The sequence below is a fragment of the Tamandua tetradactyla genome, chromosome 10 (genome assembly GCF_023851605.1).
Source record: "Tamandua tetradactyla isolate mTamTet1 chromosome 10, mTamTet1.pri, whole genome shotgun sequence".
NCBI lineage: Eukaryota > Metazoa > Chordata > Mammalia > Pilosa > Myrmecophagidae > Tamandua > Tamandua tetradactyla.
The window spans coordinates 3,656,315-3,677,516 of NC_135336.1; the positions used below are offsets into that span (position 1 = coordinate 3,656,315).

Below are 21,202 nucleotides of genomic sequence, written 5' to 3' on the forward strand. Positions count from 1 at the left end.
AGGTTTGGAAAGCTCTAGTTGTTTGTTTGTTTTTAGATACAATAAAAAACAAAAAAATGGACCAAAAGTTTTTTTCTCTCTTTCAGACAGCAAAATCCTGTCTAAAGTAACTGCACTACAACTAAAATGGATCGTTACTCATTTTCCTTTTATTTATAATTACATTGCTAACTGCTGTTGAAAGGTTTTACAAATTTCAGGGTTAAACCTGCTATTCCAGTTGATTTTGTCATCTTATTCTCGGGTAATAATTTTTAGGTCTAACTAGTTAAGATTGACATGAAAACTGGGACTGAAAATGTTTCAGCAATCATGGTTCTGATAGAAAATCATTAAGGACCCTGCTTCTTAGAGGAGTGCTTGTCATAATTGCTACTCCACAGCAGCATCCATCAAGATAATTGTTTGACTTTTTTCTTAAGTAGGCAACAATCAGTTAATAATCAAAGGGTATCAAGCCTTAATTACATATGTGAAATAAATGCTTTCCCAGTTTTGATTTCCTTTTTTAAATAAGGCAAACCCTTGGCCATGTTACAACAAAGAAGATGGTTTTTGACTAACAACAGAAAAATGCCACCCTGCTCAGAAGCTTTCTTTGTAATTCTGATTCTGATAAAAATAAATCTTTCTGGATTGTTTTAAATACAAAATGGAGTGTTACTCATTTATTAAATCCCATTTTCTCTGTTATACCTCCTCCCTCTCCAGTAATCCCTCTCCCACTCTATAGGGATCCTTAGGAAATGCCTATTGTGCTGGTTTGAAATGATGTATGTACCCTAGAAAAGTCATGTTATAATCCTAATCCCATTTTGTAAAGGCAGCTGTTTCTTCTAATCCCTATTCAGTATTGAATGCATGAAGCCAATTAGATCATCTCCCTGGAGATGTGATTTAATCAAGAGTGGTTGTTAGGTTGGATTAACTGGAGGTGTGTGTCCACCAGTTTGTGTGGGTCTTGATTAGTTTCTGGAGTCCTATAAAAGAGGAAACATTTTGGAGAATGAGAGAGTTAGAAAGAGCAAAGAATGACATAGCCACAAGAAGCAGAGAGAACCAGCCAGCAGCCTTTGGAGATGAAGAAGGAAAACGCCTCCTGGGGAGCTTCATGAAACCATAAGCCAGGAGAGAAAGTTAGCAGATTATGCGTGTTGGCCATGTGCCCTTCCAGATGAGAGAGGAACCCTGACTATGTTCACGATGTGCCTTCTCACTTGAGAGAGAAACCCTGAACTTCATCTGCCTTCTTGAACCAAGGTATCTTTCTCTGGATGCCTTTGATTGGACATTTCTATAGACTTGTTTTAATTGGGACATTTTCTCAGCCTTAGAACTGTAAACTAGCAACCTATTAAATTCCCCTTTTTAAAAGCCATTCTGTTCTGGTATATTGCATTCTGGCAACTAGCAAACTAGAACACCTCTACTGACTCATGCTGAGGAGTGTCCACACTGAAGGAAGGACAGGGAGATGCAGTCAATTGATAATCCTGGAGAGGCTGGACCCTCTGGGTTTCAGGATTTATCTGACCTAGGAAACCCTCAGGAAATTATATGTTCCAGGAAGGCAAAACTAGAGCATGAAACCTTTCTAGAGTCTCAGTTCAAGCCCTAGGTGCCCTTAAGAGACAACAGGAGTGATATTGATTGGGGTTTAGCTAACTACAACCATTAGCACTCTCTGCCTGTTAACTATTGGCCAGAGCATGCATTTTTAGTTTCCCCCCTGTAGTCCTCTACCATTGACTTCTTGTCCACTGTTGAACTATTGCAATAGTTCATGTGAGAACTTATTTATAATCATAAATTTTATCATTGAGATACATGGCACTTTACATCCCCTTTCAGTCATATTTACCTTCAAATATGGCAATGTTACTTATATACCTGCTAATTAATTATCATCACTTCTGTCTGTTTCCTTGCATTTAGATTCAGCCTCTTTGGGTAGACTTTCCTCCATCTCTAGCTTCAGTGTATCTGTTGGTCTGTTATTTTCTACAGTGTAATCTCTGAGATTACCTTTAACAGTCATAACAACAAAACCATATAGTATCTGTCCTTTTGTATCTGACGTATTTCACTCAGTATTATGTCCTCAAGTTTCATCCACATTGTCATGTTTCGGAACATCATTTCGTCTTACTGCTGCATAATATTCCATTGTATGTATATACCACATTTTGTTTATCCACTCATCTGTTGATGGGCACTTGGATTGTTTCCATCTCTTGACAATTGTGAGTAGTGCCACTATGAACATCGGTGTGCAAATGTCTGTTCATATCATGCTGTCATGGTTAGGGACAGGTGTCAACTTGGCCAAGTTGTGGTACCTGTTCATCTGATTGGGCAAGCGCTGGCCTGTCTGTTGCAATGAGGACATTTCATAGGATTAGGTCATGATCACGTCAGCTACATCCACAGCTGATTCCATTTGTAATCAGCCAAAGGGGAGTGTCTTCTGCAATTAGTGATGCTAAATCCAATCATGGGAAGCCTTTTAAGGAGGACTCAGAGGAGAGAGGTTGCATTCCTGCTTTGGCTGGTGAGCCTCTCCTGTGGAGTTCGTCCAGGCCATCCATTGGAGTCATCGGCTTCGCAGCCTGCCCTGTGGATTTTGGACTCTGCATTCCTACGGTCACGTGAGACACTTTCATAAATTTTATATTTGCAAGTGTTCCCTGTTGGTTCTGTTTCTCTAGAGAACCCTAACTAATACATCTTGGTACTGGGAGTGGTTCTTAAGGAACAGAATCTTAAAAATGGGTTTTTATGAATGGTTTTCTACTCTGACTGGGCTCAGAGACACTAAGGACTCTGATTCCCGTAATCAGAATGACACTCCCAATCCATGGACTGAGTTGGCAAAGGAGATAGTCAAAATATCATCATTCGATTCTCCTAATGCTTCGCTTGTACGAAGCCAGACTCTGGGGGATAATGTTTTTGACACCTTTACAGAGTTTTGTAGGAATAAGAGTTATAGAGATGTTGGGTGGTTGTTGTTAGATACACTGTCTACATTAAAGGGTGAAAGGGATGGGCTTAAGGCTTCAAACAAGAAGCTTAAGTGCCGTCTGAAAGATGTAGAGGTTTCTATGAGTATCCTGAAGGAAAATTTTATTTCCTGTAGCCATAGACTTGAGATCTCTGAAAATCAGACTCAGAATCTTATTGTTAGAGTAGCAACTTTACAACATAAACTGAAATCTCAGTCTTGCATGGTGTCTGCCGTTAAAGTGAGGGCATTGATTGGAAAGGAGTGGGACCCTGAAAAATGGGATGGTGACATATGGATTGATAATGATGTTGGGGGTGAGGTTGAAACCCTAGACCATGCTGAGCCTTCTTTAGATAACCCTGTAATAGTCTGCCCTGAGGACATAGCCGCCCCACCTCCAGCCTGCCTTGAGGAATTGGCCACCCAACCTCCTCCTGAAGGGATTAGCCCTAGAGTTATTAATCCTGTTTCACCAGATGAAACTGCAAATGAAAGCCCTGAAGCAAATGGCTTGGAAGATATTTCTAATTCTTTTCATGACCCACCCCCACCACCCCTCATTTCTTCTAGACCTATAAGTAGACTAAAGTCCCAACAGGCCCCTAAAGGTGAGGTACAAAGTATCACACATGAGGAGGTACGTTATACTCCAAAAGAACTGTGTGAGTTTTCCAATTTATATAGACAGAAATCAGGGGAATATGTGTGGCAATGGATTTTAAGAGTGTGGGATAATGGTGGGAGGAATATAAGGCTGGATCAGGCTGAATTTATTGATATGGGCCCACTAAGCAGAGATTCTGCATTCAATGTTATAGCTAGAGCAGTTAGAAAAGGTGTTAACAGCTTGTTTGGGTGGTTGGTTGAAACATGGATCAAAAGGTGGCCAACATTACCTGAGGTTGAAATGCCAGAACTGCCCTGGTATAATGTAGATGAGGGGATCCAGAGGCTTAGAGAGATTGGGATGTTAGAGTGGATTTATCATGCAAAGCCTGCTCTTACACCCCAGGAATGTCCAGAGGATGCACCTTTTACCAGAACAGTGAGAAATAAATTTGTGAGACTAGCACCATCATCCCTAAAGAGCTCTGTGGTTGCACTTCTCTGTACGTCAGATATTACTGTAGGAACTGCTGTCACTGAGCTGGAATGCTTAAACACAATGGGGGTGACAGGATCCCGAGTTGGCAGAAGCCAGGTGGCAGCACTTAATCACCAAAGACAGGGTAGACGTGGGTATTATAATAGACAACAAACTCAAAGGAGGCATCAAAATTATATGACACGCAGAGATTTGTGGCATTGGCTAGTAAATCATGGGGTGCCTAGAAATACAATAGAAGGGCAGCCTACTAAATTCTTGTTGGAGCTGTATAAACAAAAGAGTTCTAGGTCAAGGGAACAGAAGTCTAACCTGAATTACAAAAACACAGAGTCACGGCCCCTTAACCAATTTCCAGACTTGAAACAGTTTACAGACCCTGAGCCCCTTGAATGAAGGGGAGGCCAGGTCCCGATAGGGAAGAAACCTGTTACACTGCCACAAATTTATACTGTTAACCTTCCTCTAAGTCTTCCCCAAGGAGACCGACGGCCTTTTACCAGGGTAACTGTGCATTGGGGAAAAGGAAATGATCAGATATTTCGGGGATTATTAGACACTGGTTCAGAAGTGACATTAATTCCAGGGGACCCAAAACGTCACTCTGGACCACCAGTCAGAGTGGGGGCTTATGGAGGCCAGGTGATCAATGGAGTTTTAGCTCAGGTCCGTCTCACAGTGGGTCCAGTGGGCCCCCGGACCCATCCTGTAGTTATTTCCCCAGTTCCGGAATGTATAATTGGCATAGACATACTGAGCAACTGGCAGAATCCCCACGTTGGTTCTCTAACTCGTGCAGTGAGGGCTATTATGGTGGGAAAGGCCAAGTGGAAGCCACTAGAACTGCCCCTACCAAGCAAAATAGTAAATCAAAAGCAATACCGTATTCCTGGAGGGATTGCAGAGATTACTGCCACTCTTAAGGACTTGAAAGATGCAGGGGTGGTGATTCCCACCACATCCCCATTCAACTCTCCTATTTGGCCTGTGCAGAAAACAGATGGGTCTTGGAGAATGACAGTGGATTATCATAAACTCAACCAGGTGGTAACTCCAATTGCAGCTGCTGTTCCAGATGTAGTATCATTGCTTGAGCAAATCAATACATCCCCTGGTACCTGGTATGCAGCTATTGATCTGGCAAATGCTTTTTTCTCAATAGCTATTAGTAAGGACCACCAGAAACAGTTTGCTTTCAGCTGGCAAGGTCAGCAATATACTTTCACTGTCCTACCTCAGGGGTATATCAACTCTCCAGCCCTATGTCATAATCTTGTTCGCAGAGACCTTGATCATTTCTCCCTCCCACAAGACATCACACTGGTCCATTATATTGATGATATCATGTTGATTGGACCTAGTGAGCAAGAAGTAGCAACTACTCTAGATTTACTGGTAAGGCATTTGCGTGTCAGAGGATGGGAGATAAATCCAACAAAAATACAGGGGCCTTCCACCTCAGTAAAATTTCTAGGTGTCCAGTGGTGTGGGGCATGTCGAGATATCCCTTCTAAGGTGAAGGATAAATTGCTGCATCTGGCCCCTCCCACAACCAAAAAAGAGGCACAACGCCTAGTGGGTCTTTTTGGATTTTGGCGACAACATATTCCTCATTTGAGTGTGCTACTCCGGCCCATTTATCGAGTGACCAGAAAAGCTGCTAATTTTGAGTGGGGACCTGAACAAGAGGAGGCTCTACGACAGGTCCAGGCTGCTGTGCAAGCTGCTCTGCCACTTGGGCCATATGATCCAGCAGATCCAATGGTGCTGGAAGTGTCAGTGGCAAATAGAGATGCTGTCTGGAGCCTTTGGCAGGCCCCAGTAGGAGAATCACAACGCAGACCCTTAGGATTTTGGAGCAAAGCCTTACCATCTGCTGCAGATAACTACTCTCCTTTTGAGAAACAGCTTTTGGCCTGCTATTGGGCCTTAGTAGAGACTGAACGCTTAACCATGGGCCACCAAGTTACCATGAAACCTGAGTTGCCTATCATGAGTTGGGTGTTGTCTGACCCACCAAGCCATAAAGTTGGGCGTGCACAGCAGCACTCTATTGTAAAGTGGAAATGGTATATACGAGATAGAGCCAGAGCAGGTCCTGAAGGCACAAATAAGTTACATGAAGAAGTGGCACAAATGCCCATGGTTTCCACTCCTGCTGCCACATTACCTTCTCTTTCCCAGACCAGAGCTATGGCCTCTTGGAGAGTTCCTTACAGTGAATTGACTGAGGAAGAGAAAACTTGGGCCTGGTTTACAGATGGTTCAGCACGATATGCAGGTACCACCCGAAAGTGGACAGCTGCAGCATTACAACCCCTTTCTGGGGTGTCCTTGAAGGACAGTGGTGAGGGGAAATCCTCCCAGTGGGCAGAACTTCGAGCAGTGCACCTGGTTGTTCATTTTGCTTGGAAGGAAAACTGGCCAGAGGTGCGTTTGTATACTGACTCATGGGCTGTTGCTAATGGTTTGGCTGGATGGTCAGGGACTTGGAAAGACCATAATTGGAAAATTGGTGACAAAGAGGTCTGGGGAAGAAGTATGTGGATAGACCTTTCTGAGTGGGCTAAAAACATGAAGATATTTGTGTCCCATGTGAATGCACACCAGAGGGTGACTTCAGCAGAGGAAGATTTTAATAATCAAGTGGATAAGATGACCCGTTCTATGGATACCAGTCAGCCTCTTTCCCCAGCAACTCCTGTTATTGCCCAGTGGGCTCATGAACAAAGTGGTCATGGTGGTAGGGATGGAGGTTATGCATGGGCTCAGCAACATGGACTTCCACTCACCAAGGCTGACCTGGCTACAGCCACTGCTGAGTGCCCAATCTGCCAGCAGCAGAGACCCACACTCAGCCCCCGATATGGCACCATTCCCCGAGGTGACCAGCCAGCTACATGGTGGCAGGTTGATTACATTGGACCACTCCCTTCATGGAAGGGGCAGCGATTTGTTCTAACTGGAATAGACACATACTCTGGATATGGGTTTGCTTTCCCTGCATGCAATGCTTCTGCCAAAACTACTATCCGTGGGCTTACAGAATGCCTTATCCATCGTCATGGTATTCCACATAGCATTGCTTCGGATCAAGGAACACACTTCACAGCAAATGAAGTGCGGGAATGGGCACATGCTCATGGAATTCTCTGGTCTTACCATGTTCCCCATCATCCAGAAGCAGCTGGATTGATAGAACGGTGGAATGGCCTTTTGAAAACTCAATTACGGTGCCAACTAGGTGGCAAAAACTTGAAAGGCTGGGGTAATGTTCTCCAGGAAGCTGTGTATGCTCTGAATCAGCGTCCGCTGTATGGTGCTGTTTCTCCCATAGCCAGGATCCATGGGTCCAGGAACCAAGGGGTGGAAATGGGTGTGGTGCCACTCACTATTACTCCTAGTGATCCACTAGGAAAATTTTTGCTTCCTGTCCCTGCTACCCTGAGTTCTGCTGGTCTACAGGTTTTAGTTCCAAAACGGGGTGTGCTTTCTCCAGGAGAAACAACAGTGATACCACTGAACTGGAAGTTAAGATTGTCACCTGGCCACTTTGGGCTACTTATGCCTCTGGATCAACAAGCCAAGAAGGGGATTACATTATTGTCTGGGGTAATTGACTCTGACTATCAGAAGGAAGTAGGACTGCAACTACATAATGGAGGTAAAGAAGAGTTTTCTTGGAATATAGGAGATCCCCTGGGGCGTCTATTAGTACTACCATGCCCTGTGATTAAAATCAATGGAAAACTGCAACAACATAATCCAGGCAGGACCACTAATGGCTCTGAGACTTCAGGAATGAAGGTTTGGGTCACCGCACCAGGCAAAGAACCACGGCCAGCTGAAGTGCTTGCTGAGGGGAAAGGGAACATGGAATGGGTAGTGGAAGAAGGTAGTGATAAATATGAACTTCGACCACGTGATCAGTTACAGAAACAAGGACTGTAATGCTGTTTTGTTTGTGTTATACTATTTAAGTTGTAAGATATCAAGTTTAAGAATGAATGTTGCCCAAGGATTTGCACGCTATTCTGGAGAGATTTAATGTGTTTCCAGTTATATGCAGGACAGTTGAGTATTGTCAGGAAAAAAAAACTGTGCGTTTATTTGTTTTCATTTGGAAATTAAGTATGGTCTAAGGTGATATATATATATATATATGTGCCAAGTTGACAAGGGGTGGACTGTCATGGTTAGGGACAGGTGTCAACTTGGCCAAGTTGTGGTACCTGTTCATCTGATTGGGCAAGCGCTGGCCTGTCTGTTGCAATGAGGACATTTCATAGGATTAGGTCATGATCACGTCAGCTACATCCACAGCTGATTCCATTTGTAATCAGCCAAAGGGGAGTGTCTTCTGCAATTAGTGATGCTAAATCCAATCATGGGAAGCCTTTTAAGGAGGACTCAGAGGAGAGAGGTTGCATTCCTGCTTTGGCTGGTGAGCCTCTCCTGTGGAGTTCGTCCAGGCCATCCATTGGAGTCATCGGCTTCGCAGCCTGCCCTGTGGATTTTGGACTCTGCATTCCTACGGTCACGTGAGACACTTTCATAAATTTTATATTTGCAAGTGTTCCCTGTTGGTTCTGTTTCTCTAGAGAACCCTAACTAATACACATGCCCTCAACTATTCTGGGTATATTCCAAGTATTGGTATTGCTGGTTCATAGGGCAACTCAGTATTTAGTTTTCTGAGGAATCTCCAAACTGACTTCCACGGCAGCTACACCATTATCCATTCCCACCAGCAGTGAATAGGTGTTGCAATTCCTCCACATTCTCTCCAGCATTTGTAGTTTCTTGTTAGTTTAATAGCAGCCATTCTTATAGGTATGAGGTGATAGATATATCATTGTGGTCTTAATTTGCATCTCCCTTATAGCCAGTGAAGATGAGTAAGTTCTTTGTGTGCTTTTCAGCCATCTGTCTTTGCTATTCAGAAAAGTATCTATTCATATCCTCTACCCATTTTATAATTGGGTGGTTTGTTCTTTTGTTATTGAGCTGTGTAATTTCTTTATGTACACAGGATATCAAGCCTTTATCCAATTTGTGGTTTCCAAATATTTTCTTCCACTGAGTTGGCTGCCTCTTCATCTTTTTAACAAAGTCCTTTGAGGCACAGAAGCTCTTGATCTTAAGGAGTTCCCATTTGTCAGTTTTTTCTTTTGCTGCTTGTGCTTTAGCTGTAAAGTTTAAGAAGCTACCTCCAATTGCTAGATCTTGATGTTTCCCTGCATTATCTTCTAGAAGTTTTATGGTACTGGCTCTTACATTTAGTTCTTTAATCCATTTTGAATTAATTTTTGTATAGGGTGTAAGGTAGGGGTCCTCTTTGATTTTTTTTTTTTTCTGGCTATTGAAATCCAGTTCTCCCATGCCCATTTATTGAAAAGACTGTTCTGTCCCAGTTCAGTGGATTTAGGGGCCTTATGGAAGATCAAATGTCCATAAATTTGGTGGTCTGTCTCTGCATTCTCAATTCTATTCCATTGGTCCATCCTTCTATTTTTGTGTCATATCTATGCTGTTTTGACCACTATGGCTTTATAGTAAACTTTAAATTTAGGAAGTCCTCCCACTTCGCCCTTCTCTTTTAGGACATCTTTAGCTATTCAGGGTCTCTTTCCCTACCATATAAATTTGATAACCAGCTTTTCCAAGTCCTCAAAGTACCATACAGGAGACCTGGACCATGTACCCACACACAAAAAAAAGTCCTCAAAGTAGGTTGTTTGGATTTTGATTGGTATTTCATTGACTCTGTAGATCAGTTTAGGTAGAACTGACATCTTGATGACATTGAACCTTTCTGTCCATGAGCATGGAATGTCTTACCATCTATTTAAGTCATTTTTTATTTCTTTTAGCAATCTTTTTTAATTTTCTGTGTAAAAGTCCTTGACATCCCTGGTTAGGCTTATTCCTAGATACCTGTATAGCTGCTGAATCACTATATTAATAGTCCTTCTAGCCTCTGGTGTTTTGGAGTAGCTAGAAGGAAAAATCTGAGATGATGGAGTAGTAGCTCATGACAAACTCTGGGACCTATTCTGTAGCTGCTTGTTGAAGTGTGCTTTGAAAATTATTACATTTTTCTTTCTTTGCTTTGTATATATGTTATATTTTAAAATTAAAATAGTTTTAAAAAAACAACTATAATCAGCTGGAGTAATATTAGATAGATTCCTAAATTTTGAAATTTTGAATTTTGAAATTTCAAAATCAAAATTTGAAAATACTTAGTAACATAAGTCATTACTATAGCAAAGTTGATAGTTGTAATAACTTTCTCCCAGAGAGAGGCTCTGCCAGAATTTTCTCTCAGTTCTCCAGTCAGTTTAGCAACTGTCTGCCTGTTTTATTTATTACCTAATTCCTTATTAATTGCGACCTGTTGAGAGTTTTGAGGCATTAGAAAAGGAAGATGTGTGAGAGCGGGAAGATGATTGGCAAAAAAAAGTATTTAAGACTTTTTACTTCAGGATATAATTTATTGCAGAGAATAACTAAGAAATGGATAAGCAGAGCTCAGTCTTCTGTGACTGTCCATGTCTTCATATATGACTTGGAAGTTCCCAAATTCAGAATTCCTAGTATTTTTATTATCCCTATTATTATGAACCTGGCCTTCAGAGTAGCACTGAATCATGGTTGCATTCATATATCAGAGCTATATATAAGAGATATATATTTAAGATATTTTTTATATATGCATATCAGACATATATAAATAAGAGACTGTGGATCCTGAAAGCCCTGGTTTGTTTTCTTCTTTCCAGCGGATGTCATTACAGCTCTCACTTGCACCACATCTGTGAGTCACTGAGCTTTGAAATTTGCTAGCATGCTGTAGTAGCCTGACAGCCCTTTCCCTGGAGCACTTGTACATCCCCAGGACCTCATTTTCCACTGGATTTACTTTAATACTGAGTGTTACAAGGTCATTTCCAAGGCTGTTACTGTTTCTTCCTCTAATGTTCAGCTAGTTTAATTTTCAGCTTTTATTCTTGGACTTCATTATGCAGGAAGAAAGAAATTTGCTCTAGCAGATAGCATCAAATGCATTTTTCCTTCTCTTCCAATTGGAAAATTGCTTCTAATCAATTCTGTGCTTGGCAATTAGATTGTCCAGAAATATTTGGAAGGATGCTTTAATTGATGGATTTGCCTGACTATGTGTTTAAGTGTTGTTGTTCACACTTTATTTTGTGCATGACACTGATCTGGTAGATCAGTTTCTCTGGACAGCATCTGTGGACTGAATCTGTTATTTCTCTTCAGGGCTATCGTGAGTTTTTGTGACAATGCCTTTAGTTGGTTTCCCTAATTTGCTTCTGATTATGTAATAAAAGCCATGATTAGCTTCAGTAAACCTTACAATCTAACTTTCGTGCCCTGAATGCCTGCTGTCTCGTGGTGCCCACTTCTCATGGTGTGGTAGTGTGGCAGGAGGCAGCGTTGCCCCATTAGGCCTAGAGGAGCAATGTGACCCACTCAGGTTATGTAGGGAGCTGGAGACTCCTAGAGACAGGATTAGACTCCCTCTAGGAGTATAAATAACACAGTCACAGCAATAATTGCTGTTTATGGAACATCAAATAGGTATCAGGCCCCATATGTTGTCTCTAATCCTCACAACAACTCTGTGGAGTTCTACGGATAAAAAACTGAGGCTAGACTTGCCCAGAGTCACTGGCAGAATCAGGATTGAGCCCAAGTCTGTACAAACCCCTGCCATGTGCTCATTTTACTGCATTGCAGAAGGTATATGGAAATCCTAGTGAATGAGCAGGAGGTAGAAAATCTGCTGAGTTGCCCTTCCTGTTTCTTTCTCCATTTGGTCAGCAGATGGTTATTCAGCCGCTGCTTTGTGCTCAATGAGCCAGACAGAAAGAGGTCTCTGTCCTCAGGGAGCTCTACATTCCATGAAGCCCTCCCTCTCACTCTCTTCATATCCTTTTTTGGCTACATCCACTGATCTCTTCCATTACCAGGGTTTTTTTGTTTTTGTTTTTCTTCCTCATGCAAAAACGCTTTTTAATTTGTATGTTTAGTCATTGTACACTCTAGGCATTCCTAGATTATACCATCTCCATTACCAGATTTTGCCAGTTCTTCTGCACACTGCTTTTGAAGCTTCCTTTCTTTCTGTTTCTCCTCCCATGCTAGAACTAGGTAGGTCTATCCAACTAGTATAGCACATGGGGTGGCTGAGTGTGCAATTGCTGTAATGGCTTCCTATGATTTTCATTTAATAACATTTAATGGAAAACCAATAAGCAAATTTATCTGGAAGGGCAGGGTGCCCCGAATTGCTAAAAACATCTTGAGGAAAAAAAACGAAGCTGGAGGTCTCGCGCTGCCTGACTTTAAGGCATATTATGAAGCCACAGTGGTCAAAACAGCATGGTATTGGCATAAAGATAGATATATCGACCAATGGAATCGAATAGAGTGCTCAGATATAGACCCTCTCATCTATGGACATTTGATCTTTGATAAGGCAGTCAAGCCAACTCACCTGGGACAGAGCAGTCTCTTCAATAAATGGTGCCTAGAGAACTGGATATCCATATGCAAAAGAATGAAAGAAGACCCATCTCTCACACCCTATACAAAAGTTAACTCAAAATGGATCAAAGATCTAAACATTAGGTCTAAGACCATAAAACAGTTAGAGGAAAATGTTGGGAGATATCTTATGGATCTTACAACTGGAGGCGGTTTTATGGACCTTAAACCTAAAGCAAGAGCACTGAAGAAGGAAATAAATAAATGGGAACTCCTCAAAATTAAACACTTTTGTGCATCAAAGAACTTCATCAAGAAAGTAGAAAGACAGCCTTCACAATGGGAGACAATATTTGGAAATGATATATCAGATAAAGGTCTAGTATCCAGAATTTATAAAGAGATTGTTCATCTCAACAACAAAAAGACAGCCAACCCAATTACAAAATGGGAAAAAGACTTGAACAGACACCTCTCAGAAGAGGAAATACGGATGGCCAAGAGGCACATGAAGAGATGCTCAATGTCCCTGGCCATTAGAGAAATGCAAATCAAAACCACAATGAGATATCATCTCACACCCACCAGAATGGCCATTATCAACAAAACAGAAAATGACAAGTGCTGGAGAGGATGCGGAGAAAGAGGCACACTTATCCACTGTTGGTGGGAATGTCAAAGGGTGCAACCACTGTGGAAGGCAGTTTGGCGGTTCCTCAAAAAGCTGAATATAGAATTGCCATACGACCCAGCAATACCATTGCTAGGTATCTACTCAAAGGACTTAAGGGCAAAGACACAAACGGACATTTGCACACCAATGTTTATAGCAGCATTATTTACAATTGCAAAGAGATGGAAACAGCCAAAATCTCCATCAACAGAAGAGTGGCTAAACAAACTGTGGTATATACATACAATGGAATATTATGCAGCTTTAAGACAAGATAAACTTATGAACCATGTAATAACATGGATGGACCTAGAGAATATTATGCTGAGTGAATCCAGCCAAAAACTAAAGGACAAATACTGTATGGTCCCACTGATGTGAACGGACATTCGAGAATAAACTTGAAATATGTCATTGGTAACAGAGTTCAGCAGGAGTTAGAAACAGGGTAAGACAATGGGTAATTGAAGCTGAAGGGATACAGACTGTGCAACAGGACTAGATACAAAAACTCAAAAATGGACAGCACAATAATACCTAATTGTAAAGTAATCATGTTAAAATACTGAATGAAGCTGCATCTGAGCTATAGGTTTTTGTTTTGTTTTGTGTTGTTTTGTTTTGATTTTACTATTATTACTTTTATTTTTTTCTCTATATTAACATTCTATATCTTTTTCGGTTATGTTGCTAGTTCTTCTAAACCAATGCAAATGTACTAAGAAATGATGATCATGCATCTATGTGATGATGTTAAGAATTAATGATTGCATGTGTAGAATGGTATGATCTCTAAATGTTGGGTTAATTTCTTTTTTCCGTTAATTAAAAAAAAAAAAAAAAAGAGAAGGGATAATTGGAGATGAAGGGATACAGACTGTACAACGGGACTGGATATAAAAACTCAGAAATGGACAGCACAATACTACCCAATTGTAATGCAATTATGTTAAAACACTGAATGAAGCTGCATGTGAGGTATAGGTTTTTTGTTTTTGTTTTTTTTGGTTTTTTTTCTTTCTATTATTGTTTTAATTCTTATTCTGTTGTCTTTTTATTTCTTTTTCTAAATCGATGCAAATGTACTAAGAAATGATGAATATGCAACTATGTGATGTTATTAAGAATTACTGATTGTACATGTAGATTGGAATGATTTCTAATTGTTTTGTTAATTCTTTTTTTAATTAATAAAAAAAAAATATTTAGCGCTGATGAAAAAAAAAAAAAAAAAAAAAATAACATTTAATGGGAACTTGAAGACCTGGGCATTTACTGTGTGCTTCACCTGCATTGCCTTGTGTGATCTCCTCCTCCACTTTAATGAAGCATAGCTGTCATCGTTACCGCCATGTTACAGAAGAAGAAACCCCACTCAGAGAGCGCCTAAGACCATACTGCCAATAACTGGGGAAGCGAGGGATCGAACTTCAGTTGAAGGACTCCAGAGTGCAGGGCCTTCACCCCACACCACCACAGTGTCACATGTGCTCAGGAATCAAGCCCTGCCCCTGGCTAGCAGCCATCATCACCCTTAGCAGGGCCCTCCACTGGGAAGTGCTGGCTGACTGCAGAAGGAAGCTATTAACCACAAGTCCAACTCTTTGGTAAATGTACTGAGTAATGGACTTTCTTAAAGGGGGTTGGTACTTTTTTTTTCTGACATTTTAAAAGTAATCATCTCCCCAAAAGTGGATTAAATAAGATGAAATGGATGCCTTTACTGATATATACAGGACAGAGATACTAGAAATCACAAACAATCTTTACAAAGTCCAAGTTCCTAGAAATACAAAGATAGGTGGTAATGATTTCACATTGGGCCCAGGAGAGCAGAGTTGTTGCTTTAATAGTTTAATAGTTGCTATTAAACCAGAATACAGGATTATTCAGCAGATGTCTGTTGAACATTTTCTGTCTGCTGAGCACTGAGCATAAAAGGATGAGTAAGAGACTTCCCAAATTCAGGGAGCTCACAACCTAGTGGGGGAGACAGATAACAGTGCATGCAACAATGCGATTATGTGCAGGCCATGTGGAGGCACAGAAGAGAGACTCTAATCTGACAAGGCTGGGGGACTTAGAGAAGACTTTCTGGAGGTGGGCCAGAGCTGAGACTTTCATGTCTCATTATGCAAAAGAGTATAAATACGACCCATAAGTGTTGTAATTTCAGGGACATTTTAATGGCTTACGTGGCTAATGTGGGAGTGTATTTCAAACAAGAATTGTCCGGGCAAATATGCAAAGTATGGTTATTATAAATAACTCAGTAAACTCCCAAGCTTTGCTTATCAGCATTGGACAAGGCGAAATCTTTTTGTGTATTCTAATGCCCTGCAATTTGAAGACATTAAGCTCTTCTTGACTTTATTCATCTTTATACCCCAGTGCCTGATATAGTAGGGCCTCAGGAAATGTTCACTGAAGCACAGCACCAATTCATGTTCACAAACTTTATGTCTGGGAAACAGTATAAAAGCAGAAGTTATAATAGCACATGTGTAGTGCTGTGTAATTGCTAATTCTGCTTAGCAAACCATTTAGCTCTGAGTTCCCTAGTGATATAAACAAAAGAGAAGACATAGTAAGTAACAAGACTACAGTGTCCAAGGGATTAACATCAGTCCGAGATGTGATCGAAATTTCTTCAGTGGATTGTCAAAAGTAGCCAATACCATCTAATTTTCCTAACAAATACAGTGATACATTTTGTGAAATTTTTTTCTTGTCATATTCCTACCTCGGTAAAGGCAGTCTCATAAAAGTACCTCTACAAGGAGATACCTTTTCTTCTTCTTGCTGCTCTGCCATTTGCTAACTTGGCCTTTGCAACCTTCGTTTTAATTATCTTGCCTTAAATCCTTAGTATCTTACCTAGTCCATTCCCAGCTTGTTTCCATTTGGGGCCCTCCTTTTTAAACGCTTATCACAAAATAACCAGGGGAAAGGCAAAGATAAGGCTCAGACAGGGTGACTGGTCCCTTGTCATTTGGAATGTGGGGTTGGCCAGTCCCACCGCTGAGTTTTTGAATGGCCTGTGCAGGACATGTGTCATTCTTGTCCTTATCCCTCCCAGTCCCCCAGCTTCTACCAGTTGTACTAAACCTTTGGGAAAGTCAGATGGCAGGGCCATGTTTTCCATTAAGCAAGTCCCCATAGCTAATTATACTGTTCCTTTTTCTACTTTGGCTTGAGTCACACTTTGGTATTACTTCTCAAACCTTCATATCATCTCTTCAGCTTGGAAATCCCCCAGGTATCTTAGGTATTGGAAATGCAACAGTCCACACACTTTCTGCCCAGGAGTATGCTCATTTTCCTCTACCAAAAATTAAGGAAAAAAAAGTTTTTAAGTGAGAAGTCAAATTTAAATATTCTTAGATTAGAGAATGCTCCCTCCATATGTTTGGCACACCCACTGAATTCAGACTTGAAGTGTGAAATTAAGAGCCCTGCAGGTCTTGTCTTCTCTTTCTAACTGCTCATTTTGGATCAAACTGCACCGCTTAGTATTTTCATTGAGGCTTCCTCATTCTCAGCCATCCCGTCAACCCTGAGACCTCGAAGAACTGCACTAGCTGTGCTCTGTGCTGGTCTCCAAAACTAGATCAGCCTTGACACTGTCTTTGGGATACCATTGTGGCGTCCCAGAAGCCCATGACCTATGACCTTCCTTCTCATTGACAGCTGCTTCCTGGTTTCTAAAACAGATCCTTTTTTACCTACCTAGTTTGGACATAAAGTTGTGAAATAATTCCACACTAGAACAGCATGATTTCTTTCAAATGAAGCACTTGTTTCCATTCTCTGTTAGCTCTTAGTTGATTTTCCCCCACTTAACGGTGATGAAACTTTTGAGGAAAAAAAAGCAAAGCCATTCCTGGTAGACAAATTAACTTTATATAACCCCTTAAAAGTATCTGTTTATAATGATTTTCACAGTTCAAATCCATATTGAGGGTGGGAGGGAATGGACATGGCATTTCTTGTAGACATATTTCTTGTAGAGTGGTTTTGCGGATTGAACATGATAATCCATGGAAAACATTTACAGTGTGGGTTTGGCACACACAGTAGGTACTCTATCATGAACTGATATCAGTGGTATTATTTGCCGCACTCTTGTTAACCTGTTCCTGAATTTCTGCCACATCCTGAACGCAGGCATTTGTTTGTATCACTGTTCTGGTAGCTATTCTCACACAGACTTCCCTATAAACAGAACGGCCTTTAGTTCCCTTCAGTCCCCTAGCCCTCAGCTCAGCCCATGTGGATGTGTGCATGTGCCAACACCCAGACCTTCGTAACTGAAACTCTCCTTATCAGCTGTGTTGGCTTTGTGTTCAGTGATCCTTTACATTCATGCAAAGCAGTTTCGTAATACAGGGCAAAGGAAGACATCTCTTTACTAATATTACACATAGGAGAAAAAAACACTTCTGAAATCAACTCTTAACTCAGAGCATCTCTAGATTGGAAAAAAAAAAAAGCTAGAATATTCCGAGCTCTTGCCTAGTACCAGGCAGGCTAAAGCCTCTTTAAATATGTATCTAATTTTCAGTAATTCCATAAGGTAAACATTGCTCCCTATCACTTACAGTTGAGGCATGTGAGGCTCAAAGAAGGGGCGTGACTTGCCTAAGGTCACATAGCAGGTTAGTGTCAGAACTAGTATTCAGATTCACTTCTAACTCCAAAACCATAGGCTGTCTCCCCCAGGGTTACGCTTTTCTAGGTATGAGTTTGATGAAGTCCATTTAGAGTAGAACCACAGTATTGGCATGTTCCACCACAATAACAGTTGGAACAAAATGAGGCTGCTGTAAGAGTAAGTTAGACTTCCCTCTTCCAAAAGGCAGCAGGCTGACCTTGCTACCTCCATAGGTGGCAACAAGCTTTAGTAATGTGACGGGGAAAGGAAATGATCTTCCTGTTTATCATGCATCCCCCACTCCTGCCACAGAGAAGGGAGATTTCAGCTGACCATATTAAGTGATGGCTGTGGAAATACAAGGCTGAATGGACCTAAATTCCTTTGTGTAGTAGTGGCAAAAAAAGATCAAGAAGCCCTAAAGAAAGCTCTAAATATGGAAAATTTAGAAGCAATGTTGGGAAAAGGGTCTATAAGGTGGTCAACCTGGGGCTAGCACCAAGGAGGGATTGGGGAGGGGGGCCCTACTCATTTCTCATGAATTTTTAGTAAAAGATGTCACTCATTACTGGTAGCAAGGGTTTTCTTAAGAAAAATGAAGGTAGCACCATGTCCTGGTTCTCTGTTGGTATGAGACAAGAACAGAGGCAGCCCATGGGCCAGCTGCATGATCTTATTAACTTTATTGTGTTCTTTATTTTTCAGGCAACCTCAGAACCTATTCTGGATCCACAGCAAATCCAAGCATTTGATCAGCTTTCCCGTCTCTACCGAGGAAGTTCTAGGGTATAGATTGTGTAGTTGCTTAATTTTTTTCCCCTATTTATAATTTACTCTTTTGGAAATGCAGTGCCCTCAAATCCTTATTCTAGTCTCTTTGTTACCTGGAAAGTACCCTAGCATCCCTGTTACATGTGGACAACTGGTTCTAGCCCCAGGGAGCACTCAGAATTTCGCAGAGGCTACAGAAAAAGTAGACAGATGTCTGGCCTTTCCCTACCAGTGGGCTGGGAGAACACAGAAGGGCTTCTGTCGCAGAGAGAGCAAAACAGAAGTGTAATCCTTCTTCTAAGAGGCCTTTGTTTGTATTGATGACTTCCAAATCTGCCCTAAATCCTAGATCCTGCTGGACATCTGCATTTGCTAACTTAGTTTTGGCCATGGAAGGTAAATGCAAAATAATAGTGGCTTAAGGCAGGCAACAGTGGCAGAGTCCTTGCCTGCCATGTTGGAGACCCAGGTCTAATTCGCAGTGCCTGCCCATGCAAAATAATAATAATAATAGTGGCTTAAACAAGATAGAAATATAAATGTAGGCAGTCCAGGGCATTTTCCATGAACCTCCTTCTACATTTCACCTATTCTATGGCTCTGTCATCCTGAACATGTAACATATACTCTCATGGGTCAAGAGGATTGCTCCAGCTCCAGCCATCATGTCTGCATTCCAAATAGAAAGATGGAGGAAAAGGAAGAAGAGCGTATGCCTTCTATTTAAGGACATTTCTTGGAAATTGTACATACTTCCACTTACCTCCATTGTCAAGAACTTCAGGCATAGGATCATACCTAAACAATGGTGGAGGCTGGAAAAAAGTGGTCTTTATTCCAAAAAATCATAGACTAAAACTACTGGTGTATTGTAATTATAGAAGATGACAGATTTGGAGGGCCACTATGAGCAGTGCCACAACATCAGTCTAGGTGTCCCATTGGCACTTAAGATTCAGCATCACCCAAAAGTGTTCTCATTGACTTTCTCAACCTGTTCTTCCTAGCCTAGTGCCTCCCTCAGGAATGGCACCTCCTCTCCTCCAGTCATGCAGAGCAGAAACCTGGCAGCAACCTGGGCTCATCCCTTACCCTCCCTCCATTGTCTACAGGGTGATCCTGTAGGCATCTTCTCTACATATTGTGTATTTCTCCCCTTTCTATCTGAAGTTCCACTATCCTGGGTCAGGCCTCCTCCTGTCACTAACAAAGACCATGCAGGCCTTTGATTAGTTAGAAACCCTCCAGTCCCTTCTCCATGCTGCTGTTTGGGTATTCTTTCAAAGCACTTAGGTAAAACACTGTCCTAGATCTCTGTCACCTAAGGGATGGAGTTTGAACTCTACCATCTCTCCCACTTCAAGTCACACCTTAATTTCAGCTATGTTAGGTTTGTTCCCTGAGCTTGTCTTGAGTTTGTACAAATGGCAAGTATGTACTGCTTCTCTGCCTGGACTCCTTTCTACCATTCCCCATTGTTTGGCAACCTGCCTGGTTGCTTGGTAGCCCAAGGGGAAAATGGTGTTGTCTCTCCAAAAGTTGGTGTGGGTGGAATGTTTTGTTCTGGAGACTTCTCCAGGGGTCCCCTGATTGTGGTCCCATCAGCATCATTGAACTGTCACCCCCATCCCCTCCCAGCCCTAACTGCACTCTGCCTTCGCAGTTGGGTTTCTGGGCCCTCCAAGGAAGTTCTACTACATCCAGCCATGGATGTGGCAGAAATCAGTAATTGAAATCATCGCTCAATTCCCAGATCACTAAAGTTCCAGTGGCAGAACATAAAAATACCTCTTTTCTTGGGAAATATAAAATACTTTTTATGTTTAATTTTTCTACCTCAATGTCTGACCGTGAAAGAATCCTGAGTTTACCTGGCCTCTGTTGCCTTTTCTGTTAGTAGCCCGGTACATCACTGTCCTTGCAGAGAACTCCACAGGCTAGTAAACAGCTGAGAAAGGGAGTGGCACAATGTGGGGCTCCAGAAGAGATAGGGATGGATGTCTCTGTGACAGCACAGATGTCAGTGGAAGTACCTGGCAGGATAGTATGTCCTTGGCCAGCCAAATCACTCGCAGTCAAAGCTTCTGAATCACTGAATCACATTTTACACAATAGACAAATGTCTAAGCCTGGGCCTGGGACTGGATCATTTTTGAGAAATTGTTACTTTGAACTTAGGGCCCTACTTACTTTATCAGCAAAGGGACAGACAGGCACATGTGAGCCTCTGCCATTATTACCTGTGTGAAGAGAGAACTCCATGCCCAAGATTGGGGAACAGCTAGAAGATAGGGTGCTGGCAGGACAGGTGGAAGAGAGCAGCTGAAGAACAAGTAGCTTCCATGGAAGGCAGGACATAGGCAGCTTGGAGGAGTGGAAATTTTCATACAGCCCCAAGTTTGGGTCCCCATCACTACCATTCACTGCTGGATGACTGTGGGCAACTACTTAACTTCTCAGCACTCCAAGTTTTTT

General features: G+C 41.7%; 1 protein-coding gene across 1 annotated transcript in view; it reads left to right on the forward strand.

Annotated features, from left to right (window-relative positions):
• The window catches only part of VPS8 (VPS8 subunit of CORVET complex), a 388,458-nt gene that overhangs the window by 360,327 nt on the left and 6,929 nt on the right, over nt 1-21,202 (forward strand). The window contains exon 46 of the mRNA XM_077117773.1: nt 18,662-18,742. Within this exon, the coding sequence (XP_076973888.1) occupies nt 18,662-18,742 (81 nt within the window). The remainder of the gene's footprint in view (nt 1-18,661; nt 18,743-21,202) is intronic.